Source organism: Ammospiza caudacuta, chromosome 27 (genome assembly GCF_027887145.1).
Source record: "Ammospiza caudacuta isolate bAmmCau1 chromosome 27, bAmmCau1.pri, whole genome shotgun sequence".
NCBI classification, from domain to species: Eukaryota; Metazoa; Chordata; class Aves; order Passeriformes; family Passerellidae; genus Ammospiza; species Ammospiza caudacuta.
The window spans coordinates 3,462,288-3,490,254 of record NC_080619.1 but is presented as its reverse complement, the minus strand read 5'-3'; the positions used below and the strand labels follow the sequence as shown (position 1 = coordinate 3,490,254).

The 27,967-nt window shown below is 44.8% G+C and overlaps 1 protein-coding gene across 2 annotated transcripts; it reads right to left on the bottom strand.

Moving 5' to 3' along the window:
• Nucleotides 1-249: 249 nt before the first annotated feature.
• GOSR2 (golgi SNAP receptor complex member 2) lies at nucleotides 250-16,722 on the bottom strand. 2 transcript variants are annotated; one of them, XM_058820542.1, is made up of 6 exons: nucleotides 16,669-16,722; nucleotides 14,419-14,483; nucleotides 11,965-12,073; nucleotides 9,867-9,999; nucleotides 6,590-6,730; nucleotides 250-3,090 (listed from the first exon to the last, which is right to left on the bottom strand). In XM_058820542.1, the coding sequence occupies exons 1-6, from the start codon at nucleotides 16,695-16,697 to the stop codon at nucleotides 2,929-2,931; spliced, it is 639 nt and encodes a 212-aa protein (XP_058676525.1). In that variant the 5' UTR covers nucleotides 16,698-16,722; the 3' UTR covers nucleotides 250-2,928. The 2 variants fall into 2 exon arrangements, with proteins under 2 accessions (XP_058676525.1, XP_058676524.1); XM_058820541.1 differs by lacking the exon at nucleotides 250-3,090 and having other exon boundaries at nucleotides 6,306-6,730.
• Between the last annotated feature and the right edge of the window lie 11,245 nt (nucleotides 16,723-27,967).

The window sequence follows — 27,967 nt, the reverse complement described above, 5'->3', positions numbered from 1 at the left end:
AGTTTTAAAAACAAGTGATTGCCTTTTTCACACCCAGCACAGGCTCCTGCTCCTTCCAGCCCCAGTGCAGTGGGGCCATTTCCTACTGACCCAAAGGGGAGCCCCCCACAGCACCCCCATGGCCCCCTTCCAGATCCACAGTGAACCAAGATTCAGTGAACCTGCTTGTTTATTTTGGCCCCAATATGTTGGTTAAGGTAAAAAAAAAAATCCCTTCATTTTGGTTGAAAAAAATCTTTATTCACAGAACATCACATGAATCACGTCCCACCCTCGTTCCTGTATGCATAAAATACTGGTAAAATAAAAAGTTTTATTCCAGAGGCAAGTGAATTCCCACAGTCCCCTCCTGAGACCAGCTCACCCCAGAGCTGGACCTCGTGCCACAGATTGGAAGCAGAAGTGAGTGAGGTGTTTGCTGAGGAAGGAAACACCACCAAGCTGCAGCAGCAAAGCCTCCAGGGCTGCAGCTCCAGCTCATTTCCTTTGGCAGGGACCACAATCCCAGCAGGGCTCCAGCTCATTCCCACTGCAGCCAAAGGGGTTTGAAGGAACCACCCCTGTCCCACTGCCATGGGGTTTTTGGGTTTCACACAATCACCTGAGATGCCCTGGAAATCATTTTGGATTTACAGGCACCTCAAACATTTCTGATGTCACATGTCCCCAAATCCAGCTCCCCAGGTGGTTCCTTCAGGCCTCAAGTGTCACCTTTGGATGTCACGGGTAGCAAGGACGCTTGGCTCACCAAGGGGAAATCTGTGCAGGGACAAGGGGAGTCCAGAGGCAAAATAAATCAACAGGAAAATATCTATTAAAATGGCAAGCTAGGCTCAGAAACAGAAGAAAAATCCAGTTCCAAGTATCTTATGGCTCCTACCACAGCCCAAAAGGAGAGAGATTGGCCAGAATCCCACCTTGGTGTAAGACAAACCCTGAAACTTTAAACAGTGACAGCCTTAAACCCCAACACTGGAAAATTCAGTGGAGCTGCATCAGTTCATCAGAACTGAGATTTGCCAGGGACCCTTAAACCCCAACATGAAAATCCAGTGGAGCTGCATCAGTTCATCAGAACTGAGATTTGCCAGGGACCCCCTGCAAGTGCTCAGCTGCCCTCTCAAGGGCTGAATCCATCAGATTTCATATCCAAAATAAATTTCATGCAAATTTGGATTTATGATTTCTGTTACACAACCAGGCAGATGCTCCATCACTGCAGATTCCCTCTTTTCCTTTTAATTCCTTAATTCCTTGGGCTCAAATGAAAACCAGCTCCATGCTTGCTTTATTTCCTTGGAAAACCTGGACAGATGGGGAACTCCAAGAGCAGGAAACACTTGGAGAAATAGCAGGAAAGTATCAAACACATGGAGAAGCCCATGAACAGGGGCCACTGGTCACTCCAGCTCTGCTCACCAGCATGGCCCTGTCCCATGGCCCACAGTCCCTAAAATTCATTCTAACATTTTTTCTGTTATTAAAACCTTTTCTCCCAGTTTGCAACACATAATAAAAGCAAAGCTCAGTGCAGTCAGCAGAATGTAGAGCTTGTGATTAGTTATTAATCCAGAAGAGACCCACAACCATTCCAGACAGGAAACAGGGTAGGAATTGCCAGCACCATCTATGTATGACCCATCTGTGCCACTGTCAGACACCAGGGAATGTTCCAGAATTGTCACACGTGGGGATGAGAATGGATCTGCAGGGTGATTGAAATGGATGATCCCAAAATGGCACCTCCACCAGACACCCCCAGGCTGCAGGGGAAGCAGTGCCAGGATCTCACAGCTCCAGTGTTTCACTGGGACAGGGAATGACCCCAAAGGGATGAGTGTGAGCCAGCACCACCCCCAGGAGGTGACACAGCTGAGTGTCCCTCACAGGAACTCCACAGGTGCAAAGGGCAGCACAGGAATGCCCTTGCCAAGGTGGGGATTCTCCATCCCAAGGCACAGACTTGAAGAAACTCCCCTGACCAAGCTGATGTTCAGTGCCAGGGCCTGTTGTGCTGATCCCACCATTCCTCTGGTGTGCAGAACCTGTTCCAGCTCTGAACAATCCCACACCTCCAGGGAGTACAGGGGGACTCACCTGCTCCATCCACTCAGAAGTTCCAGCTCCAGAGCCCCAAACCCAACCAGCACCTCAGGAAATGAACACAGCTCCCCAAAGCTCTGTGCTCCAGCATTAACATTCTCAGTTTTGGAGGCTGCATTTGGCAGGAGGCCCGGGCAGATGCCACAGGCCTGATGTGCATCCCAGTGGAAGCAGGAGGGAGCAGTAGGGGCACTCAGCACCCCCTGGGAAGCAGCAGGGCAGAGAGAGGCACCAACACATCCCTCAGAGGAGCAGAGCAGCATTTCAGCCTAAACCAGAGAGATGTGTGCTGGGTAATACTGTGTGTGAAGTTAACTGAGGTTATTAACCGTGTTCTAAGACTCTTCCCCACACATCCTCCTCCTCCTCCAAGCAGATGGGAGCCCTTCACTTCCCAGCTCTTTTTGCACACTCAGGCCCATGAACACTGTGAAATTCTCTGTGCTATTCTTGCACTGCAAAATGCAGGGGGTCAGGTCAGAAAGTCTGGCTGCATCCTAGGCTGTGCCTCTGCATCCTCCCATCCCTGTGTGCCCAAAGGGACATTCCTGCCTTGCTACAGCTGGGCACAACGTTCACTTCTGCTTCCTATTAACCTGCAGGCTTGAGGGGAGAGCAGTAAAGGCCAGGGGTTATTTTCACAGGGCCATTCTCAAGCACAGTGTCCCATTTCCTGACACATCCATTTCCCAACGTGCCTTCCACGTGATGTTGTCCCAGCAGGATTTGTAAACTCTGAAGTCCACGGGAAGGGCTCATCCAAAGCAGCACCCAGAGGAAATTCAGTTCTGGAGGCAGTCAGTCCTCTTGCAGGAGGCCAGCAGCTCATGTCAGGTACTGCACAACAAGGAACATGATGAGGCAGGTGACAGCCATGCCCCCCAGCATGAGGAACTTGTCCTGGAAGGCGCGCTTCTCAATCAGCCGCATCACCGTGTTGGACAGCCCCAGCATGTTGGCAACATCCAGGATCTTCTTGTGGGTGCCCTGAGGACAACAAAACAGCAAAGACACGATCACCCTCGTGCTCTGAGACTTCTTGTTCCGCAGTGCAAGAGTGTTTCTTCATGGGGGATGAGTGATGGGTGTCACAGACATGTTTTATGAAAAATTCTTTCCTTAGGATTTTTCCTCCTGAGAAGCTGAGAGGACTCAGGAACAAAATGCAAACAATGGTTATCTGCTGCTGTGGAATGCAACAGGTGCATCTGGGATTGGGCTCATGTGGTTGTTTCTAATTAATGGCCAATCACAGTCAGCTGGCTCGGAGCCACAAGTCTTTGTTATCATTCTTTTTTATTCTATTCTTAGCCAGCCTTCTGATGAAATCCTTTCTTCTATTCTTTTAGTTTTAACATAATATAGATCATAAAATAATAAACAAACCTTCTGAAACATGGAGTCAACATTCTCATCTCTTCCCTCATCCTGGGACCTCTGTGAACACCATCACAGATGGGTTTGAACTTCTCTCAGCCAACCGTCCCCACCATTCCACAGGAGGTGGCCATGGGACCCTGGAAACTGTCACTGTGATATTTTCTGAAAAATCCCTTTGCCAGGATTTCTTCTCCTGGGAAGCTTCAGCTTCTCCCTGTTTTGCTGCTTTGCAATGTGATTTGGAGATTGTTTACCCAGCATGTGAATTGTTTTAATTTAATGACCACTCATGGTCCAGCTGTGTTGAGGCTCTGAGGAGTCACAGGTTTAATTATTAATTTTTGTTAAGCCTTCTCTCTGTATCCTTTCGCTTTCTTTAATATAGTTTTTGTATAACATTCTTTAATATAATATCATAAAATAATAAATCAGCCTTCTGAGAACTTGGAGTCAGATCTCTCACCTCATCCTGGGGATCTCACAAACACCACAGAAAACAACTGGGTGTATGGACTAATTAATTCATACACATGAACAGGAATGTGGTTAAAGACACAAAACAATCTGTCTAGACAGAGACAAGATAAAAAGTGGCTCAGAAAAATGCACTCCTTCAGGAGGAGTAAGAGTAGACCCACATGCAGAAGTTTCTCAGTGCATAAAACACAGATTTACAATGCCAAACTACATCAGCAGTGCCTTGTGTTCCAGGCAGTTCAGGCCCTTCACTGAAGTCAGGCTGTGTCTCTGCTAGTCCCACATAATCAGTTTTCTCCAGTTCCCACAGCTCCTATTAACCATCTTCAGAACAAAACCAAACCTTGCTGGATGAACAAAAACCAAATATGAAACTTCAAAATGAAAGCAAAACAACAGAAAGGGAAAACTCTTCAATTCTTGCAGTCATGGAACAGTGGATTTATACAACTGAATCAGTTAAAGGGACAAGCTAGGAAAATTCATTCCATACCTGTCTATTTATATCAAATATACACAAAGTTACAGAGAATAAAGCTATTAGTGTGCAAAGGAGGGACATGAGGGTGGGGAAAGGTTTGGAGGAGTCATAGGAGGAGCAGCTGAGGGCAGAGCTCAGTGGGGCTGCAGCTCCAATCTCTGCTCTGGGACAGGGACAGGAGCCAGGGAATGGCTGGAGCTGGGCATGGGGAGGGTTGAGTTGGATATCAGGAAAAGAATCTTCCTGCAGTGGCTACCAGAGCTCCAGGAGCATTTGGACAACACTCCCGGGGATGCACAGGGTGGGACTGTTGGGGTGTCTGCAGGGCCAGGAGTTGGACTGGATCATCCTTAGGAAGTCCTTCCAACATGGGATGTTCCATGATTCCACATTAACCCATTTCTCTTTGCAAGCTGTCTCTACACCAGCTGCTCTGCCAGATGTTCTCAGGCAACAAAATCTGTGTCAGTGCAGGAAAAGCTGAGTTAAGGGGAAAAGGAACATGAACAAACATTTCCTCACCTGCAAGGGAGAACACTCAGGAATGTGATGGCCCTGAAAGCACAGCCTGTGTGTGCCAGCAGCCAGGGACAGACACCCAGCAATTCCCTGCCCAGAGAAAAGGCTGGAGGAGAGCCAGGAGGCCACAAGAAGCAGCATTTCCCCATCCCTGCAGGGCACCAGGGAGCTCTCCTGTGGTGGGATGCACCTTCTTCTCAGGAACCCTCCAGAATCCATGTGCTTCACCCAGTCCCTCACAAGAGATTAACTTGGATCAGTGATTTCCCAGCTTGGAGAATCAACTCCAATTCCCTGTGTGCAGCAGCCCAGTGCTCAACAGGGTGGACAAATGTCTACAATCCTCTCAGAGATGCAGGGACTTCAAGGAAAGTGCTCTTTCCAAAAAGCATTCACAACCCAAATCTTCTCCAGGCACTAATATGAGTCCTTCCAGCCTTTTCCTAATGAGCTGGCAGCAGAACCTCTCCCTCTCCCCACCATTCCTGTGGCCAGACTGCTCAGCAGCACCATTCATCTGCAATGAACACCGAGTTTTCTTCAAGGTTTTTCTAGTAATGAACCTTGTCTTAAAACAAATCCATACTCACCAGGTCAGTGAACAAGTGACCTGAACCAGAAGCTAAAATTCATCTTGGAAAGAACTCAGCTTCACACTCAGCTTTAATAGCTCTGTGTAAGATCTGTGGGTGCAGGGCTTGGTCACAGCAGAGTAGGGAGCAGAGGAGGAGCTGCAGCCCCAATTTGGAGCTGTGCTGGTTCTGTGCAGGGCTCAGAGAACACCAGGCAGCCTGGAACCCAGCTCAGCTCCCCAGCTGCAGACCAGGCTTGCACTGGTCACACCATGGAGCTGCAGGTGTGACAGACCTGACCAAACCTGGGATTCATGACATTAAAAATACCTAAATCTGCCATTTATGACATCAAAAATACCTAAATCTGCCATTTACGGCATTAAAAATGCCTAAATCTGGCAAATACATCCCAAAATAAAACTGAGAACAGTAGTTATCCCCATCAGAAGATGAACACAACAGGCATTTCTCTGCATTTTTCTCAAGTCCAGTTTCTCCCCAAACACTTCTTATTAAAAAGCTTTTTGTATCCTTGAGGTTTTCACTCAGAATTGACCATCACTTTGAACAGTCTGTAAAATAAAAGGCAAATATTTGCTATGAAGAGACCTGCAGAAATGCAGCTGTTTTCAGCAGGGAAGGAGGCATTGTTGAGGTGCATTATCTTTATTACTAATCTTAATCACAGGTGCTCTACATCAGCTTTGTGGCTGCTCTGAGTGATGCTAATCTGAACCAGCATCTCCCTGCCAGCCACTTTCTGCCCCTCCAGAACCTGAACAAACAAACAACAATCAACCAAAAAAATAAACATTCAGCACTCCAGATGCTGCCCTGCAGATGAAGGCCAGCCAGCCCCAAAAGATCTTAAAGCTATTCCTAACAGGATGGTAAAATGTAAAGATTTCAAGTTGTTTAAATGAAATTTGGGCCTTTCCAGCATCCTCAGCTCGGAGCAATGTACTGAAACAACACATATATTGATTTTACTTAGCTTGATCAGCATGAAGACAGAAAAATGTGGGGTTTTTGTGGTAAAAAATGATGCCCCCACCTTTAAAGTGACTCTCTGGTCCCTCAGCCCAGCCAGGATGTTGGTGCCACTGCCAATAAGCTCATCCATGCCTCGGTGGGCACTCTGCAGGGATTCATTAAACTGCAAGGTTTCGTCGATCGGGATGGTGGTGTCAGAGTCCTGTGGGGAAAGCAGGGACTCGGTTACCTGCTCACTCAGAAACACAAAAAGCACACAGCCAGAACCCAACAGGACTGCCAGGATTGTGCTTGCATTATTTTTTTAATAATGATTTTAAATACAACATTGATATTTGAGTGAAAAACGTCATTTAGAGAAGATAGGGAGGAAGCCAAAAGGCAAAGCTGAGCAGCTGCTCAACTGTAATGAGATCTCAAGGATAAAAAGAGCAAAAGCAGAGAATTTTTATAATTTTAGTAGGAAAGGGTACTGCAGGAGAGAACAGGAGGTGTTAAACACCAAGAAGGTTTTAGTCATTGATCACTGCAAGTGAAAGACTTGTGGAACATTTCACACCACATTTCTGAGCAACAAAAATGAAAAAATGTTTGGAGATGACATTCTAAACAAATTTTTGGCAGTGAAGGCAAACAGACATGGGCTTGGTTCCCTGAGCTCTGGCTCACTCATCACCCAGGGCCCTATTTAAAAAAATATATTAAAAATTAGTATTTTTCATGTTTTTTTTTCCAGAAAAGATGCATTCACTCATGTAGGAACTGGAAATCTTGAAATGGAAATGACAGGGTAAAACTCTAATCTGGACTGCACAGGAGGGCAGGGACGGCATCAGAATAAGAACCAGCCAAAGGCAGAATTCACAGTCATGTCAATTGTCTGAGCAGAAGCACTTGGATTTCTATGTGAATGGCTCTTATTCCAGATATTTAACAACCTTCAAACCAGCAGATGTCATTTCTGTGCAAGGTTTTTTATCCACTATAAGGGCAGCAATAAAAATAGAGAAGTAGATTTGTGATGCCCCACAAAGGCATGGGATGGCACCAAAGCTCTGTTTTGCTGCTTGTGATTTTCTCCAGGTACAAGGAAAGGCTTTAAAGATAAATACAATTTTTAACTTTTGAATTAAGCAAACTCTTGAATTAAGCAAACTGTTACATCTGTGTTCCAAAAGCTGTTCTGGATATTCCAGTGATTTACTCACACACTCGGGTGACATCTCTGATAGAATAGGGGAGTATATGAATAGGAACTGTGGAAAAATGTAACCAAGAGAGGCTGATAACTGATAAATAAATCATCATTTCCCTATTAAGAATCATTTTAAAGCCACATTTTTGTAGCAAGCTAAAAAGAAATACAAAGCAATTGTGTAATTTTTTTCATCTACTATACCTTTCAATATCTGAAGGAGCAAATAACCCATCTGCTCTATATTTTATATCTGTAAGCCTGTTGTTTCTGAACTTTTTGTTTCTGAGCAGCAAATTTTCCTGTAGGAAAACTTGTCCCTACATGCAGAGAAACACCACAATATTTAAAACCACAAATTGCAGTGTTTCCTTCAAGCCTTGTTTACAATTTTGAAAAAGTCAACAAAATACCAGACATTATCTTTATGGCAGGCTTTGAGAAATGCATTGAAATGCCCAAATCTCAGTTAATTAGTATTGCTCACATGGTTTCTCTCTTGTCCTGACAATGATTGACAAAATGTTACATGAGATGCCTTTAACAAAGAAGGGAAATAAAGAAGGAAATCAAACAAAAATGTAAAAATAGCATTAAAAAAAACAAAACAAAATCCAAAACAAAAACAAATAAACAGAATTTAGAAACCAAACAATAAAACCCAAGACTAACTTTTCAGTGGCAGAAAAGTGAAATCTGAAAGCAAGCCTACATTATTGAGAGCAAAATTCCCCCAGCAATTTGCACTGGGGGACTTCCCAAAGGAGGAACTAACAATAACAGCTGGACCACATTGATGTTATTACCAACTTTTGACTCATTTCTAGGCAAAAGTGCTTTGTCCCAGCTGTGTGATTTGTGTTTGGCTACACTGACACCTGCTGCCAGCAGGGTGTGTAACACCCAGGCTTTTCACAGATTTTAGAATCTGGCAAACATTTGACACAAATTCAAGTGAAATGTACACTTTGGTACCTACCTCACTGACCCTTTCAACTTTCAGGTGGACTGCACTGGATAAAACAGGAGCAGCAGCTTCTGGAGCCTTTTCCTGTAACCTTAAGACCCCAGCTTTTCCTCAGAGAGCTCCCCACATATTTTGATTCCTCTCCTTTACCCACACTCCCAGCAGTCTCCAGCATTCCTGTTTACACACTGCCTGTCTCTGCCCTGCTGGAGGGAGGCTTTTCACAGATCTCAGGATCTGGCAGACATCTGACACAAATCCAAGTGAAATGCACACTTTGGTACCTACCTCACTGACCCTTTTACAAATGCAGGTGGATTGCACTGGATAGAACAGGAGCAGCAGCTTCTGGAGCATTTTTCTTTTACCTTATGAGCCCAGCTTTTCTACAATTTCTATGTAAATCCAGGTGGAACTACACTGGATAAAAGAGGAGGAGCAGCTTCTGGAGCCTTTCCCTGTTATCTTATGAGCCCAGCTTTTGCTCAGAGAGCTCCCCACATATTTTGATTCCTCTCCACCTTTACCCACACTCCCAGCAGCCTCCAACATTCCTGTCTACAAACTTCCTGCCTCCCCCCTGCTGGAGGGAGGCTTTTCACAGATCTCAGGATCTGGCAAACATTTGACACAAATCCTGTACACTTTGGTACCTACCTCACTGACCCTTTTACAACTGCAGGTGGATTGCACTGGATAAAAGAGGAGGAGCAGCTTCTGGAGCCTTTTCCTGTTACCTTAAGACCCCAGCTTTTGCTCACAAGAGCTCCCCACATATTTTGATTCCTCTCTGCCTTTACCCACACTCCCAGCAGCCTCCAACATTCCTGTCTACAAACTTCCTGCCTCCCCCCTGCTGGAGGGAGGCTTTTCACAGATCTCAGGATCTGGCAAACATTTGACACAAATCCTGTACACTTTGGTACCTACCTCACTGACCCTTTTACAACTGCAGGTAGATTGCACTGGATAAAAGAGGAGCAGCAGCTTCTGGAGCCTTTTCCTGTTACCTTAAGACCCCAGCTTTTCCTCACAAAAGCTCCCCACATATTTTGATTCCTCTTTGCCTTTACTCACACTCCCAGCAGCTCCCAACAATGCTGTTTACAATCTCCCTGCCTCCCCCTGCTGGATTTGAGCTGCTGGAGCACCGAGAGCCCCAGCAGGGATATTTACGTTGGTGGTGAAGGTGCGGGCCAGCAGCTCCTCCCGCTGCCTCTCCTGCTGCTCCCGCAGGTACCGGCGGTGCTGGAAGTTCCTCAGGGCTGTCTGCAGGTGCTGCACGTCGTATTTCAGCTGGTCCACTCGCCTGCAAAGGAGCAGCAGCACAAAAACAGAAAATCAGAGGGGTTTGGGAAAGCTGCAAGAGGCAGGTCTCAGATACAGCAGAATTGTGATTAGAGCTAAGCAGTAGCCATGAGATTTGTCAGCAGAAAAATTGTGTAAGAAGTAGAAAAGTAAGGACAAATAGAACAATGATCTGTGTATTAATGCTTGTCTAGAATAACTCCCTAAGCTTGCACTGCCTGCCACACCATGGAGCTGCAGGTGTGACAGAATCCTGACCAAATATGGGATTTATGGCATTAAAAATGCCTAAATCAGGCAAATACATCCCAAAACAAAGCAGTGTCACAAAACTCACAGAAAAATTTATCTAGTGACATATTAGGAAGTTTTAAGCTTAATAATGGAGCTCTATTCATTGTGTTTTAAGGCTTACACACAGGTATTGTATTCTAAATAAGCAGGCATTGTTTTAACCACAGGTATATGTGCTTATAGTGGTTGGATAGAGCTACTGTCAATGTGCTTTTACTTTGTGTGGTCAAAGAACTTCTAAAATAAGTTGTAACATTAAGTTCTTTGTCTGATGTGAGCTGCTGGCATCTTGCCATTGTCATAACCATGTAATGAGACTGATGCTGGAAAATCAAACAGCTCAAAGCACATTCCACAGCAGTTCCTCCCTGTTTTGTGATTTGTACATAGCCCCCAGCTGGCAATCTGCTTTTCTGAAGATTCTGCTTTTCTGGTGCTTTTTGTACCAGGAAAGGAGCACTGTAAATTAACAGCAATGAATGACAAGGAATGGTGGGTTCTGCTTCTCTACAAGATGCAGGACATCCAATGCTAGGCTGAAATTCCACACCTACATCCTCCCTGTCTCATTTTTCTATTACACAGGTGATTACTGCACAGGTGATTATTCATTTTAATCAATTATTTAGGCTCCAGGCTAATGACAGAATGTGAAACAGAACTCCTGAGCTGTCTTGGACATCCTATCCCATGGATTGTCTCTTCAGGTGTTATAGAACTGTATCCATTTCTCATTTAACACAGATTTGGGAAGACGGCAGGATTTGTACAGGTTCTATTTTATGACCCTCCCCTTTCATATAAAAGATGATGCTTTCCAGTTTCCTTAATTAGCATCATGTTCTGAAGTTTGAGGTTTTATTAAAAGGTGCTCAAAAGTCAGTGGGTAATACAGGAAACACCTCAGATATCTCCACTGGGCTGAAACAAATAATCTCCAGAACTCCACCGGCCCTGATTAAATGATTGATAAAATTTAATGTTTGATTGGTAAATTTTAATGATGACCAGACTATCATGCTCTAGTGGAAGGTGTCCTTGCCCATGGCAGGGGTTGGAAATTATCTTTAAGGCCCCTTCCAACCCAAACCATTCCAGGATTCTACAAAGAAATCCATGACTATTTCAGATACTGGCCTCTTTCTTTGATACAGGTGACATGAAATCCACCCTTACTATCTATAAGGACCTTTTTGGACTGAACATTAATAACTGAGTCACAGAATTAATTAAGAACAGCAAGTCCTGATGTCTGTGGTGCAACCTCCTGCCAAAACCATTGCTCACTTTAGAAATCTCTTTATTTCAGTCACCAACAGCTTGGAAAATGGCAACAAATGAAGGAATTTGACTCTCTACCTCCAAAATGCCATTAAAAGCAAGGGACAGAGTGCATATTCTGCTCCTCTGAGAACAGAATTCAGCTGCATCACCAGTCTGGACTTGATGATCTTTGAGGGCTTTTCCAGCTTTAATGATTCTCACGATGCTGGGGTTAAATGCAGGAAAGTGATTTTTCCTCTGTGCCTCAATTTTTCTACTGCAGAGCACAGAGATGAGTTATGCAAGGTATAAAGACTTCACACAAATCAAAAGCAAAGGGCTTCAGTAAATTTAATTAAAATAATTACAAAGACTACCCTACACAATCACAGCAAAGCAGTGAACTCACAGTTTGGCACTCTGCCTCTTGTTGGGAGGTTCTTTGCTGGACAGGATTTCCAGACGTTCCAAGTTGCTGAATATGTTGTCTATTCTTGCCTGAATCTCATTCTCTACCACTGCAAGGAAATAAAAACAGGATTTGACTTGAATTAGACAACTGCAATCTGATAAAGGCAAATGCTCAAAAGCATTCAAAGCAATATGTAAAAACTGATAGATTCAAATCTTTACTGGATGAAAATAATCAGGTAGCTGAGAACTATAAGTACAATGAAATGTCACTTTTTTAGCTCAGTAATTTGACACTCTCACCTTTCCCTCCTCCTCTGAGAAGGCAGCTAGGAAAGCCCCTGCTTGTTCCTGAGCCTCTCACCCCATCAGAATTAGGATTTCAAGCCCACACATTCCCCCTGCAGCCCCTTCCTGCTCCCTCAGCAGGGTTTGCTGCCACAAGAACAGAGAAGCATCATCAACCACCTGCCAAGTACTCCACACACCAGGAGTGCCCAGAAAACCACTCCCAGCAGCACCCAGAGAAGCAAAGAGCACAAACAACCCCATCTTTGGATCTCACACAGCCAGGGAGTGACTGACTCACATCCTGAGACAAATCAATGAAATTGTGCTAATCCATCTCCCCATCATTTACTGCAGCTGAATTCAACACAGGAGAGCTGACAGACTCTGGTTTGTCAGACCAAACTACATCACTGCACTTTTTTCTGAGCACGAAGGGACTATTTGTGCTCAAAGTTGGAAAGTTTGATTTCCTGCTCCCTATTCCTGCTCTTCAACCATGGATAATCCTGTTCTCCATAAATTCTGAAATACAAACTAGTAACTTTATAGAGAAATAGATACATATATTTATTCATTTATTAACTACATAAACTGGTGAACTGACTGTAAACTATGGAAATTACATAATCCTATATCTTGAAATGGCCTCAAGTAAAAGAAACAAAATGGCAAATTATACTAATTTTCAGGATTTTTAAAATCACCCCAAGTGAACAGCAGTCTGAGAAGTCTGGCATTGCAGAAGGAGTAGTGCAAACATCACAAAAACTACAACCAGAATTGGTAATTTTATTTTTTGGAATAAATTACTATAAATATAATAAACAATATATACAATAATATAATATTATATTATATAAAAAATATAACACATTATATTATATTGTGTTATGTTATATTATGTTATGTTGTTATGTTATATTATATTATATAATATCATATCACATTACATTATACTATATTACATTACACTATATTACATTACATTATACTATATTATATATTATTATATTATATATTATTATATTTTATTATATCACATTACATTATACTATATTATATATTATTATATGGTCTATAATATTATAATATATAATGTATAATATCATAATTTTAAGGAGAAGGAGGAGAAGGGGGAGAAGGAGGAAAAGGAGGAAATGGAGGAAAAGGTGAAGAAAAATATATATGTAATAAATATAATTACTAATTCTATTAGTAACTGCTATTTTTTGATAGAAAAATTTATCACAGCCCTTCCTAGAGCCCAGTCATGTTCCACAGATGTGCTCAAGGTAAGAGAAGTCAGTGAACATGTGCAGAAATGCATCCAGCCCATGCAGTGTCCTTTCACCTCAGAAGTTCTGATGAATCCATCACTAATTACTCATGCAGGAATTAACAGTTCAAACACAGGTCCAAAATTCATGTCCCAGTTGTGCACTGGGGTAAAAAGTCCTGCCACACATATCAGAGCATCTCATGATTAGTCATTTATGAGCACAGGGTTATAGTCCAATTTATTGAGGCAATTTCAGACCCAATGGTTCTGATGAGCAGGTGGAATCACAGGTTCTGACTCTGATGGAGCATCCTGCACACAAAATCACAGCATTTTCCCCAAAACTGCACGGAGCACCTTTAGGGGAAAGCTGCCAGGTGGTGGATGCTGAGGGAATGACAGCACAGCAGGGCAGGCTCAGCTTTCTGACAAACCAGCCCAGAGATGCTCTCAGTCTGCAGCTCTGTCCACACCAAGAACTCCAGGAGTTCAAAAACCTCCATGAGAGCATCAGTGTGGGGGTTTTGAGCTGTTCATTCTGAAGGCTGCACAGACACCCTGACCATGAGCTCCAAAATCTAACAGCACCAAAATTCTGCCATTCTACCAGGACATTAAAGAAGCATCCACAGCAAGCATTCTGTCAGTTAAAGGATTATAACAGGAAGAGGAAACAAATTCTTGTCCTGTCTTTTCTGTTCTTAACCACCTTATTGAGGTTAAACAGCAACACAATTTCAATGCTTTCTGAATTGGTGATGTATCTCAGCAGCTGATCACAGTGGCTCAGGAGCTAAATTTGTTCCAATAATAACTGTAAATTTAATGAGAAGGCACGCAAGGTTAAAAATGCAAACTAAATCAACCTCTCTCATCACTTACAGTGCACTGACTCTTTGTCTGAAGTCTCCAGGCGCCCCATGTAAGACTGGACCTCATGGACCTGCCTGTCAGGACACAAAGAGAAAATGAACAGAAAAGTCAGCTAACAAACACAAAATTATTTCTCAGCACCTCACTTTTCATCTTCTTTTACTGAAATGCCCTTTTTAGAAGACCACAGGAATCAGCAACAATAGTGTAAGAGCAGACAGCCCAGCCCTGACCACCAACCCAGGTCCTCAGCAGGAAGCAAGCTGTGCTCTCACCTCGAATGCACCTACAAAGTAACTTTATTAAAAAACAGAAATCAAGGGGAAGGTTATGAAAAACACAAGAAACAGCTGTTCAGCTTGATTTGGAGATGACAGTGGGAATGATTTTCATGGTCTCACAGCGTGTGAATTCACAGGCATCAACTGAAATTAAAAGCTTGTAATTATAAGAAAAAACTACTGTGGCTGGACAAGCAGTGGCATAGGAAAACAAAACAAAAAAATATATTGATGGTTGTTAAATTATTCTGGAACTAGATGGGCTTTAAGGTCACTTCCAACCTGAACCATTCAATGATCACAAAATGAGGCAGGACAGAAATGGGAACAGGACACCACCAGTGCCCATATCCATAACAGCTGCTGTGACATTCCTGCATTTCCAGATCTCCAGCAGGATGTCCTGCTCTACCCTACAGGGTCACTCTGTATCATTGTTCAGTGACAGAGAAATGAGGCCTCAATACAATTCAAGTCTCTTACCATCCCACCTCCCTTAACAGAGCCCCACAAAATGCAAATTACCACAGAAATTTGGAGCATTGGCTTAAATGCGCCCTTTGGCCCCTTTCCTGTGAGTTACTCCACAAGTATTACCAACAGAACCACGAGACATTTTTTGCCTTATTTTGCAATTCCCACACAACTCCTCCCTCTCCAGACCGACATGTGAAATGTGGGATTTACCCTCAACCGCCCCCTCACCTCCAGGGACGGTTTAAACAGCTGCAGCCCCTCAAACCCTGCTGAGAACTCCTTATATACAAGCGTGCTTTAAATAAACCGGCAGCGATGGGCGGCAATCCCCACTCCCGGTGCCCCGGGCCGGCAGAGCCGCGGGGCTGACGTGGCACACACGGTTCTGCCCCCACCGGGATGGGGTTTTTTTAATGGGGAAACGCTTTTAAAGGGCGCTGAGATCTGTGGGGTGGCGGTGTGGGATCCCGCACACCCAGCCCGGCGCCTCATACACTTGGTTTGTGGGTCTGCCCTTGATCCTCTAGACAAATGCCGGTTTGACGGGACAGCCCTCACACTCCCCTCAATCCCCCACACAGCCCTCATTCCCCCACATCCTTCTCTCAATCCCTCACACCCCTCAATCTGTCACACACCCCGCAATCTCTCACGCACTTGTTGGTCTGCTGGTACAGCCCCTCACACTCCCCTCAATCCCTCACACACCTTTTATTACCTCACACACCCCTCTCGATCACTCCTGCACCCCTCAATCCCTCACACATTCCCCGAGCCGCCACACAGCCCCTCAATCCCTCACACACATCCCTCAGTCCCTCATTCACTTGTTGGTTTCCTGGCACAGCCCTCACACCCTCCTCAATCCCTCACTCACTTGCTGGTTTGCCGGTACAGCCCTCACACACCCCTCAGTGCCTCACACACCCTTTGGTTTGCCGGTACAGCCCCTCACGCAACCCCCAGTCCCTCACACACCTGTCCGGTTGCTGGCATAGCCCTCACACATCCCTCAATCCCTCATATCCTCCTCAGTATGTCATGCACTTCTTGGTTTGCTGGTACAGCCCCTCACACACCCCTCAATCCCTCGCTCACTTGCTAGTTTGCCGGTACAGCCCCCCACACACCACCCTCAATCCCTCACACACCCCCCAGAGCCGTCCTCACACCGCCTTCAGCCCCTCACGCACCCCTCAATTCCTCACACACATCCCTCAGACCCTCACTCACTTGTCGGGTTGCTGGAATAGCCCCTCACACACCCCCCGAGCCCTCACACCCCTCTCAGTCCCTCACTCATTTGTTGGTTTGCTGGTACAGCCCCTCACACACCCCTCAGTCCCCCACGCACTTGTTGGTGTGCTGGTACAGCCCCTCACGCACTTATTGGTTTGCCGGTACACCCTCTCACACCCCCCAGTCTCTCACACCCCCCAACCCCTCACTCACTTGTTGGTTTGCTGGTACAGTCCCTCCCACGCCTCAGCCCCTCACTCACTTGTTGGTTTGCTGGTACAGCCCCTCCATCCCGCACCGGCTCCGCTCCGCACACGTCACCTCCCGCCACTTCCGGCCCCGCCGCCTCCCGCTGCTTCCGTTTCCACTTCCGCCTCCTCCCGGGCCGCGCTCCCGCCCCTGCAGGGCCACGCGGGGCCGCCAGGGGGCGCTGCAGGACCGGAGTGGCGAGCGCGGGGCGGGACCGTGAGGGGCGGGAGGGACCGTGAGGGGCGGGAGGGACCGTGAGGGGCGGGAGGGACCGGGAGGGACCGGGAGGGACCGGGAGGGACCGGGAGGGGCCGGGCGGGGCCGTGAGGGACCGGCGGTGCCGTGAGGGGCGTGAGGGACCGAGATGGACTGGGCGGGACCGGGTGGAGCCCTGACGGACCGGGCGGGATCGTGAGGGGCGGTGAGGGACAGGGAGAGACCGGGCGGGGCACAGGTACAGGTAGAAACTCTGATTGATTAAAAAGCTGAAATCAGGACCATAACTCTGTCTTGTCACTGTGGTTTAATGGAAAATAGTTCTTGTCAACAAGTGTAATTTCATGCTAATAAAATCTTGATTGAGCAAAATTGGGAAAGGCTTGTATTCTGTAAAGTGTTCAGCTCTATACCACAAGATCAATAATTGAAAAGTCTGTAGCCTCTGTCCTCATGGTCCAGACAAACACTCAGCTCTCTCCTTCTCCACTATTTCTTCTTTCTAGTAAATGTTGTCATTTTATACTCGTTCCTCAGGCTTTGAATGGCCCCTGATGCTGAGCCCTTTTCTGGGTTTGTGCTGCCTATCCCACCTGTGATGTGAAGGGAAACCTGCTTTATCAACAATAATAATGTCTTAAACTGGGTCCATCCAGATAAAATCCTCAAATACTATTGAATAAAATGTACTGATTTAAATCCTAAACTTCAGCACCCTCAGCCTTGTACTGTACTTGACTTAGGCAAAACCAAAATAACTGTACAGCAAAAATTTAAGCTACTGAAAGATGACAAACGTTGGAGGAAAAGTGAGAAAATGTTTTCAGAGGTGGGGAAGCTGAAGGCAGACACCTCCTGATGTGAGACTGGGCAAATTGGGAAACCTGGGGGCTGGCGCAGCCTCCAAAGTGTTGGTTTGTTTCTGTTGTTGCTCATTTGCAGTTCAGGGTGAGCACCTGAAGAATGCAGCCTTGTCACAGGAGAACACATCCCTGAGCACCACACAGCCAGAAAAGAGGGAAACTACAACACATCTTTAATTAATGAGAGATTCTGTCCCTGTGGGTCCGTCTCTCCTGTCTCAGATGATGCATCAAGCTCAGTCTGCCCTGCCCTGCCGTGCAGCCAGCCAGCCTCTGGCAAGAGATTATCCCCTGGATGTCAAACAGCAGCTCAAGCCCCAGAAATCACATCAGCCCAAGGATAAACAGCATATCAACAAAACCATTAACTGCAGCAGCAACAAACACATCCACTCCCCCTTCCCTGAGCCATTAGACCCCATTTTCAAACACTTCTGGAAATAGGTTGAATGGAAATAGACTCTGGGATTCCCTCCTGGCCAAGGCTGGAGAGGTATCACAGGAGCCCTGATGAAATGGCAAGCACTGAAATACAAGAACAGATTTCTGTTCTTTTGTCAAGAAATTGATTTTTGCCAGAAACAACATGCTGCAACCCAGCGTCTCTTCTTGTTAGACTTCAAGTCCTTCCAGGAGGAGTTCTTCAGCAAATTGGCTCATTTAGACACAACAGCCAGGAGCACGGAGAGGAAAAAAAGGGTTTTGTTCAAGGAAAGCCTCTGTATTGTAAACAGGATAAAAGGGGATGGAGAGAGTCACTTATCACTGTCTCTCATGTCCCCAGGTCATTCCTGTGTAGAATCTGCTGGAGAAAAAGGATTTCATATTCCCTGCTCTCCCAGAACCCCGGCTGGGGAATTTTCTCTGGCACACAATCTGCAGACAGACCCCGTGTGCATTCAGCAGCAGTTTCAAACCCCATAATTGCTGTTCCCATTGCTCTCCTCTGCCTGTGAAGCTCCCAAGGGGGAGCTGGATCCTCACAGGGCCTCCTCTGCTGTGCCTGCACCAGCTCATGTCCCCTCACAGCCATGGAATTTGGGCTTCTCCCCAAAAACGCTGATGCTCTGTTTAATATCAAACCCAAACAGGGTCTGCCTGCACCAGCTCATGTCCCCTCACAGTCATGGTATTTGGGCTTCTCCCCACCCCAAAACCACTGATGTTCTGTTTAATATCAGAACCAAACAGGGCCTGCCTGCACCAGCTCTGCCTCTCCTCTGCCTGCACCAGCCCATGTCCCCTCACAGCCATGGCACTTTGGGTTCTCCCCAAAAACACTGATGCTCTGTTTAATATCAAACCCAAATCATGCATCTCCCCCCGTATCTCTGAGCGTGATCCCATCAGGCACAAACTCTCTGCCCCCCTCCCTCCTGCTCTGGGACACTCTCTGCATGCTTTGCTGATACAAATAACTGTGACTCTCAAAACAAAGGAGCGCCGAAGCCCAGGGCGTTGTTTGGATGAGTGCTCGATGGAGGCTGCTGTGAGTCCAGCTGCAGGCCATGGGCTGCATGTCCCAGCTCTGACAGGCTCCTGGACACAAGGCAGACCTCACAGCACGCCTCTCAGCACTCCCAGCCTGGGGAAGGGGGCAAAACCAGAAGGGGAGACATGACAAGAATGTTGGAGACTCATCTATCAAATTTCTCTGGCTCTTGGGTGATGTGCTGGACCCAGGTCTCCCTGGGCAAGGAGCTTTTTAAAGACACATTGCACCTTCCTGCTCACCTTCCCAAATTAAGAACATTTCACGGTCAGTTTTGAGACTGATCTGTGGCCACGAGAGTCACAAATGCTCAGAGCATCATTCCCTTCTGCATAAATATCCCAGGGAAAGGGATATGGAAAAGATGGGGAAGGCCAGGCCAAAGGAAGAAGGAGTCAAGGAGCATCTCTGCTATTTCACTCCTTCCCTTCCTTCTGGAATGAGGCAGGGAAATATGGCAGGAAAAGGTATAGGAATAGGAATAGGAATAAAATTAAAATAAAATTAAAATTAAAATTAAAATTAAAATAAATTTAAAATTAAAATAAAATTAAAATAAAGATAAAAATAAAGTAAAAATAAAAAAATTAAAATTAAAAATTAAAATTTAAAAAAATAAAAATTAAATAAAAATAAAGATAAAGATAAAAAATAAAATGAAATAAAAATAAAAATAAAATAAAAATAAAATAAAAATAAAAATAAACCCAGTGGTGAGGAACACTGCAGCATCCCCCAGCCTGAGGGATTTTTGACACACAAATGGCTTGGAGGTTTGGGGAATATCCTGGACGAGTGCATTTTCCTCATGGTTTCATCCTTTCCCTGGTGGCAGCCACACAGGGCTGCTGGAGGTGAAATACTGACCTTGATGGATTTTTGGTGCTCTGCATGGCTCTGTTAGTAGCCCTGCACCTCCACTGCACTATAAATGTTATATTATCCTAATAATGATTAAATAAAACTCAGTTCTCCATGCAGGGCTGAATTCCTCCTGCCTTTTCCCTGCTGATCCTGCCTGTTTGACCTTATCAATGAAATTCAGGAAACAGGAGCAAAGAGCCTCCTCCAACAGAGCCAAGGAGGCAGAAGGGGCAAGAAATTACATTGCCTTCGCCAGACAGTGCACAAATGAAATTCCAATAATTCTGCCACTCCTCCTTCCTTTTGCACAGCATCAGGAACCTGTTAGGAGCCTCAGCTGCCTTCAAATGAAATGGCATCCCCCTCAATCCCAAATCCCACAGAAATCTCTGAGTTCTGGCTTTAAAAGCTCTGGCTTTGAAAATATTTTTAATTTATTTACTGGGCAACCCTGTTTAATAATAATACATAATAAATTTATTATGGCAGATTCTGCCTGGGCACTCTTAACCCTGGACTGGATGTGAATAATGTAACACTTACGTAGGAAAATCTTAAAATCTGTGAGCAATACCATTATCCTGATTTTTCCAGGGGTCAGTTCCCTGACAGTCAGTTTCTCTGAAATGTGTCAGGTTAAGAATTCCATCGAAATTAGACAACATCATCAGCTGCTTTGGGAAATTTTAGGGGCAGATCTTTTTATGTTCTCTTGCCCACTGAATAAGCAGCCATTTCCTGGGTCTAATTTTGGCAAACCAATCCGGATAACTTCGGTTCATTAGCTTAATAGATTAATGCTGAACTGTTTCCCAAGTCAAATCTGGATGTCAATCTTCCTCATACTCATATTTTGTCAATATGGAGGGCCTTAAAATGAAAAAAAAAAGGGAAAAAAAAGGGGGAAATTGTTTTTATCTGTGTTTAATCCACAGGGTAATTCAGACAAGCAGAGTGGCTGTGCTGGGTCCCTCTCCCTGGCTGGGATGCTGCAGGGGCTGTGCTCTGTTTGTTGTTAAAGCAGCCTGACACAAAGAGGCCCCAGGAGCTGCAAGCACCCACAGGATGGATGTCTGCTCCTGTCAATCCAGCCCCAGTCCCCCAGGAGGGAAAAGGGGATTGTCTGCAGCACTGAGGGGGGGACAGTTCTCTCAAGCGTGTCATGGAGGAATTTTCCTAGAACCTTCCCCAGTAATCTGAACAAAACCTTCCCGAGGCTCTTGTGTTAATGGAGACCAGGAGAAAGTGTGGGGGCGTAAAAGATGGGATTCACCATTCAGTGCTGCCTGTGCCAGAGTCACGGAATTGTGGAATCCCAGGATGGTTTGGGTGGGAAGAGACCTTAAAGCCCATCCACTGCCACTGGCAGGGACACCTTCCACTGTCCCAGGGTGCTCCAAGCCCTGTCCAACCTGGCTTTGGACACTTCCAGGGGCAGCCACAGCTGCTCTGGGTATCTACTGTGGGTCCCTAGTAGCAAACCTGATATTGCTCAGTGTATTTTTTATATTCCAGGCATTTTCCAAGGCCCAGGTGAGTCTCTGTGAGAGGGGTCCCTGGAGTTTCTGATAGCCCAGGAAGCTCTGGGCTGCAGTGACACTCAGGAATGCACAGACAGCTGGATGCAGGGATCCTTTTGGAGTGGTTTCCTTTATCAAGCTTGCCCAACACACCCCACTGAAAAGAAGATCCCTCTCTGACTCTCCTGATGCTCTAGCACTGACTCTCCTGATGTTCTTACAAACCTTTTCCTCAGGAATTTAATTTTGCCATCTTCTCACAAAATTATTTTAATACCTGTGGGTAACACAAACTGTATTTCCTTGGGGCTGGAAAACACCAGCCAAGGGCTGGAGAGGCAGATTGTGTCTTGTGACAGTGTTCACAGGGGTTCTTGGATGAGGGAAGAGATGAGGATTTGACTCCATGTTTCAGAAGGCTTGATTTATTATTTTATGATATATATTACATTAAAACTGTACTAAAAGAATAGAAGAAAAGGTTTCATCAGAAGGCTGGCTAAGAATAAAATAGGAAAGAATGATAACAAAGGTTTGTGGCTCGACTCTCTGTCTGAGCCAGCTGACTGTGATTGGCCATTAATTAGAAACAACCACATGAGAGCAATCCCAGATGCACCTGTTGCATTCCACAGCAGCAGATAACCATTGTTTACATTTTGTTCCTGAGGCCTTCAGCTTCTCAGGAGGAAAAATCATAAGGAAAGGATTTTTCATGAAAAGATGTCTGCAACAGTGTCTAACGAGCTTTTATATTCCACAGAATTGAGGCTGAGCTTGGCAGTGGTTTGGCTCGGCCTCCTTGGCACTGCTGCCACAGCTGGAGCTGCCCATGTCCCCTGGCATCCTTGGTGTGGTGGCATTTCCCCACCTGCAGGGACAGGGACAGGGAGTCTGCCTGTATTGCAGATCTTATCTGCAGTGATTAGCTGGCCCTGCACTGCTCCTGCTGTCCTGAGCCATCTGTCAATTTGCTGCTTCTATTTCACATTCAGAGAAGGGTTTGTTTTCCCTACAGCTTATCTGCTTTTTCTGACCAGACTAAACGGTCTAATCACCAAAAAAAAATTTACCTCCAGCAGCCAGCCTTGCACCTCTCACCTCACATTTCTGACTCCTCCCAGGTCCAGTTGCATTTCCCACTCCAGTTACTGATTCCACTGGCTGCAGGGATTTATCTGCTCCACTGAAAAACAGGTTGTTTAACCCCAAAATAAATCTGCAAAATTACATCTACCACTCTTCCCTGTTTTAATGAAATAATTTACTTTATATCTCCTTCAAGCTTCCCAACACTGTCCTAAGCATGGTGGTGCAGCAGCTGGGGACATGAGAGGTGGAACAAGATTTATTGGTCTCTCCAAATGTTTTGGATTATCCCATAATCACTTTAGTCCCTGGTAAACCAATGTGTCCTACTCTTGTCAATCTGAATTTTCCAAGATAAAGTTTTAACCCCTGCTGGACAGTTTGATGAATTATAAAAAATATGTAATATTATAAAATGATATGCTATAATTGTATTACTGTAGGATATTATAAATGCGTGTTGTTAACAGGTACTCACAGCCTGTCCAGTCACAGATTTTTCTGCATCACTTCCCTGCCTCCTCCAAACCAAGCAAGTTCTTTGTTCACAGGTGCAAAATCAGCCCATCTTCACTGATGGCAAAAGATTTTGGTGCATTTCCACCTGCCAATACTCTTTTCCCAGTGTCCATAGCATAAACTGGTTTGGAGAACCACTCTTGCCTCCCCCAGTCACTTCTCTGCTGCAGCTATTTTAAAACACTGAAATTTTGAGTGTTTCAGATGCCACATTTGCATGACTATGAGCTAAAATTAGAACTATAATATGTATTTTTTGGGGGAAATTTTTATTCTCAAAATAAAAATATCATTTGCATTGCAGGTTAATTGTGTAAGGTGAGGTGATGCCTCAAACCTGTGTGATAAATGCCATTATCTGAGCTGCCAGACTGAATACAAGGATGCTCACAAAATCCCCACTTTAAATCTCCAACCGTCTGTCTGCAGGGAGACAGAGGAACAGCAGAAAGAGATGAGCCACTCTTGCTTCCCCCAGTCACTTTACTTTTCTGCTGCCAAAATCTGAGTGTTTCAGATGCCACATTTGCATGACTGGGAGCTAAAATTAGAACTATCACATGTATTTTTTGGGGGGAATATTTATACTCAAAATAAAAACATCATTTGCATTGCAGGTTAATTGTGTCAGGTGAGGTGATGCCTCAAGCCTGTGTGATAAATGCCATTATCTGAGCTGCCAGGCTGAACACAGGGATGGTCACAAAATCTTTAAATCTCCAACCGTCTGTCTGCAGGGAGACAGAGGAACAGCAGAGAGAGATGAGCCACTCTTATGTAATCACCAAGCACATCACCCTCAGCAAGGAGAGCTGGGTTTGTGAAACCACAACAATGATTTCAGTGGCCCCGGGTGCTCCAGCTCAGCCTTGTGTGGATTTGCAATGTAAATCCCCGTCCCTGCTCCTGCCAGAGCTGCCTCCCTGGGATCCTCATCATCATTATCATCATCGGCAGCAGGGCCATTCCTGCATTTTGGGGTCCCCCACTGCCCATGGATGAGACTCAGGGAGGCTCAGCAGGAGCCTATTGCAAATCAAAGGTGACTCCAACCAAGGCAAAAGAATGATGTATCTGACTCTATGGATATCAGAAAAAATATAATATAATATAATATAATATAATATAATATAATATAATATAATATAATATAATATAATATAATATAATATAATATAATATAATATAATATAATTTCTATTATATTTATATATTATACTTATATAATATATAAATATAATACATAATTAATACATTAAATATAATATATACAATATAATACAGTATATACAATATAATACATATTATATTATATTATATTATATTATATTATATTATATTATATTATATGTACATATAATAGATATAATATAATATATTATACTATATTATTTTATATATCTAAAACTGAATCTGCCAAGCACTCAACTCTGCACACACTGCACAGAATCTCGTGGCTGTCACTGACAGTCCTGACACACACACACACACACACACCTGGCCCTGACAGGCCAAGAAAACAAAACATCCTCACTTTGGGTGAACAATCTCCATATTGCATTTTCCTTTGGCACAACACAGGCACAGCAAGTGATAAGAATTGTGTTTGTCCTTTCTTTGAGGTTCAGAGAATGTGAATCCCAGAAATCCTTGGGAAGAATTTTGCCTGGCTTTTCTCTGTGAAGAGAAATGTGGCATCAGGAGGCCACAATGCAGAACCATTCATGCCTCAAACTGGTGATGAAGGTGGCCAGGGACAGCACACCTTCTCTTCTCCATTCCCATCTTGGGAAGTGGGCATGTGTCACCCTGTTTTTTTTAAGGTTTTCTAAGCCTTCTACTATTTATATTCTTGTAACAAACTTTCTCACACACTTTATGTAAATAACTTATTGCTTTGCATTCTTTTATAGAGAAGGAGACATTTGGTAGACTGTCGGTTTGTCCTATGTCATTGGAGTCGTGGCACTGTCACCCTCCAATCCACTGTCACTTTTGGAAATCTATAAATATTAAACTCAAAAATTTAAACCACTCTTTTTTTACCGTAGAAAGTTGCATGTTTGTGTAATTTTATTTTGTGTCCTATAACAACAGGGATGTGTGTCGGTGTTCACAGGGGTTTTCAGACTGGGGAAGAGATGAGGATCTGACTCCATGTTTCAGAAGCCTTGATTTATTATTTTATGATATATATTACATTAAAACTATACTAAAAGAATAGAAGAAAATGTTTCATCAGAAGGCTGGCTAAGAATAGAATCAGCAAGAATGATAACAAAGGTTTGTGGCTCGGGCTCTCTGTCTGAGCCAGCTGACTGTGATTGGCCATTAATTAGAAACCACCACATGAGACCAATCACAGATGCACCTGTTGCATTCCACAGCAGCAGATAACCATTGTTTACATTTTGTTCTTGAGGCTTCTCATCTTCTCAAGTGGAAAAATCTTAAAGAAAACATTTTTCTTGAAAAGATGTCTGTGACAACTTCCAATCCCCTGCCATGGGCAGGAACACCTTCCAGTAGAAAAAAATCCAGATTGCTCCAAGCCCCATCCAACCTGGCCTTAAGCAGATCCAGAGGGGCATCCACAACTTCTCTGGGCTTAGTTTTGGACTTCTGGTGAAGGCCTGCCTGTACTGGGTGGGAAGAACTCAGCAAAATGAGGAAAATGGGATTTCAGAAGGTGCCCAGAGCACAGGAACATCTCTGCAATGTCCATTCCTGCTGCTCTCCTGCCACCAGTGTCCATGAATGGTCCTGTACAGCCACACCTGCCCTCTTCTCATCATCACACTGCCCACAGCCATCCCTCAGACAGCAAAGTTCTTTTGGGGAGGTTTTGAGGCAGAAAGAGGAGATTTTAGATGCCCAGTAGTAAATTTGAGGAAAGACTTGAGCACAACCCTCCTGGCCCTGCTGCTCTGACCACAGTGTCTCCTCCTCTCATCCCTGAGGTGCTGAGCGTTCCTGCAGCCCAGGCTGGGATGTTTTGCCCAGTTGCAGACTGGGGAGAGCAGCACAGCAGCTCCTCCCAGGGAGCTGAAGGAGCGGCAGTGCCTCGGGGCACTCGGTAAATGAATAAAAAAAACAAAACAGTCAGGACTGATTAGGGAGCTCAGGTTTTGGCTCGGACTCTCTAGAGCCTCCAAGGCATTGCAGAGGCTCAGAACCTCATTACTTCTATAAAGTGGATTCAGTAATTAGCTCAGGTCAAAAGTTTACAGCTTGGAGGCTGCTGCTAGGGAATGGTTCCTCCTGGACATTAGAAGCCAAACTGCAGAAAGCAGGAAAAGGCAAAACACTCAATCAGGGGTCTCTGGGATGGGATTGTCTTGCTGTACAGGCTGACTGGACAGTGATATGGCCTCAGAAGGAGAGATACTGCACTGGAGAAGCAGACAGGATCCTTGTGAAGATAGGAATTGCCTCTCTGGGTTAGCTGAGCCAAAATCCTGCCATGGCCAGAGCAAGGTTTTCCAATAAAAATATAGGAAGCTGCTGCAGGCTCAGTCCTGCCCTGTTCCCTGCACACAGCCCGGCTGAAGAGACCTAAAGCAAGAACCCATCCCAGTGGGACAGGGCTGGCATCACTTTAAGTAGCCAATCATTGCTTAAATGTTTCTGTGTTCCTGATTTCAAATACTGCCCAAAGCAGCAATTCCAACTCCTTGATTCATCTGGCATCCAAAAGCCTTCCAGTGACTGACAATTTTTTATTTTCCAATTTCATCTAATGTCCCCCCACTAATATGTCATGAGACAGGAAAGCCCAGCACCATTTGCTGCTCAATCACTTTGCTTCTGCTTTAAATGATCCACCTGACTCACAGACAATTCATTTTCCTTGTCATGATCAGACCTCTGGGTCTCATCCCACTCTTAGTGGCTTCTACACCTCTGCTACATCCCATGGGATGCCAAAAAACAAATTGCCAGCAGCCAGAGCTGGGCTGTGCCATGGAAATGGGGGATTTTCCATGGAAATGGTGAATTTTCCATCCCAAACTTTCCCAGGGCTCCCAAATCCTGCCCACCTGGATGCCACAGGACACCCTGCCTGCTCTCCCCTCTCCTGACTGTGCCAGAGAGAAAGTGTGACAGGGAGGAGGGAAGGGAGGGGCTGAAGGATTAAACAAGACAGACCAGAAAGCTTTGCATTTTTTCCCCTAATACTCAGCTATTTAATGACTAGTTTGATGATAAGCATGAAATTAAATAGACAAAGAAAATTCTCTCATGTCTAAGAAGTCAGCAGATAATTAGGCTTTGATGGGGACATTCTGAGGCAGTTTCTGCTTATTTTGTGGAGCTGATTTAATGCAGGGGCTGCCTCAGTTGTCCCTGTAGTCAAGCTCTGCTGATCTCTCCTGGCCAGAGCTCTGAGAGATGCTCAGCCTGGCTGATGCCTCCTTACCCAGCAGGTGCTGATTCCCTGGAAGAGCCTTTCTTAACAGGAAAAACCTTTATTTCAGTTTCCATTTCCCATGTTCATCCTATTTTAACCTCCATAGAGCTCACCTCACCCAGAGCAAAGTAACAGAAAGCTGTACAGGGAATTTGGAATTGAGATTTGTCCTCTCTCCTTGGGAGGGTAAAAGCAGCAGCAGTGTGAGGAGCAACTTTTAAACTCAAATTCATTCTTTCTTCTTCTTTCTGTACCTATTCACAGATGGAATTCCTTCATTTCAAGCCCAAAAATTTTGAAATCCAGAAAATAATCAGTTCAGATTATTAAATAATAAC

Excerpts from the sequence above, each read along its gene's own strand:
- GOSR2 (XM_058820541.1), bottom strand. The coding sequence starts at position 16,697 with ATGGAGGGGCTGTACCAGCAAACCAACAA. Across the intron at positions 12,074-14,418 it reads AGACAAAGAGTCAGTGCACT|TGGTAGAGAATGAGATTCAG; the intron begins GTAAGTGATGAG and ends ATTTCCTTGCAG. Across the intron at positions 6,731-9,866 it reads CCCGCACCTTCACCACCAAC|GACTCTGACACCACCATCCC; the intron begins GTAAATATCCCT and ends CTTTCCCCACAG.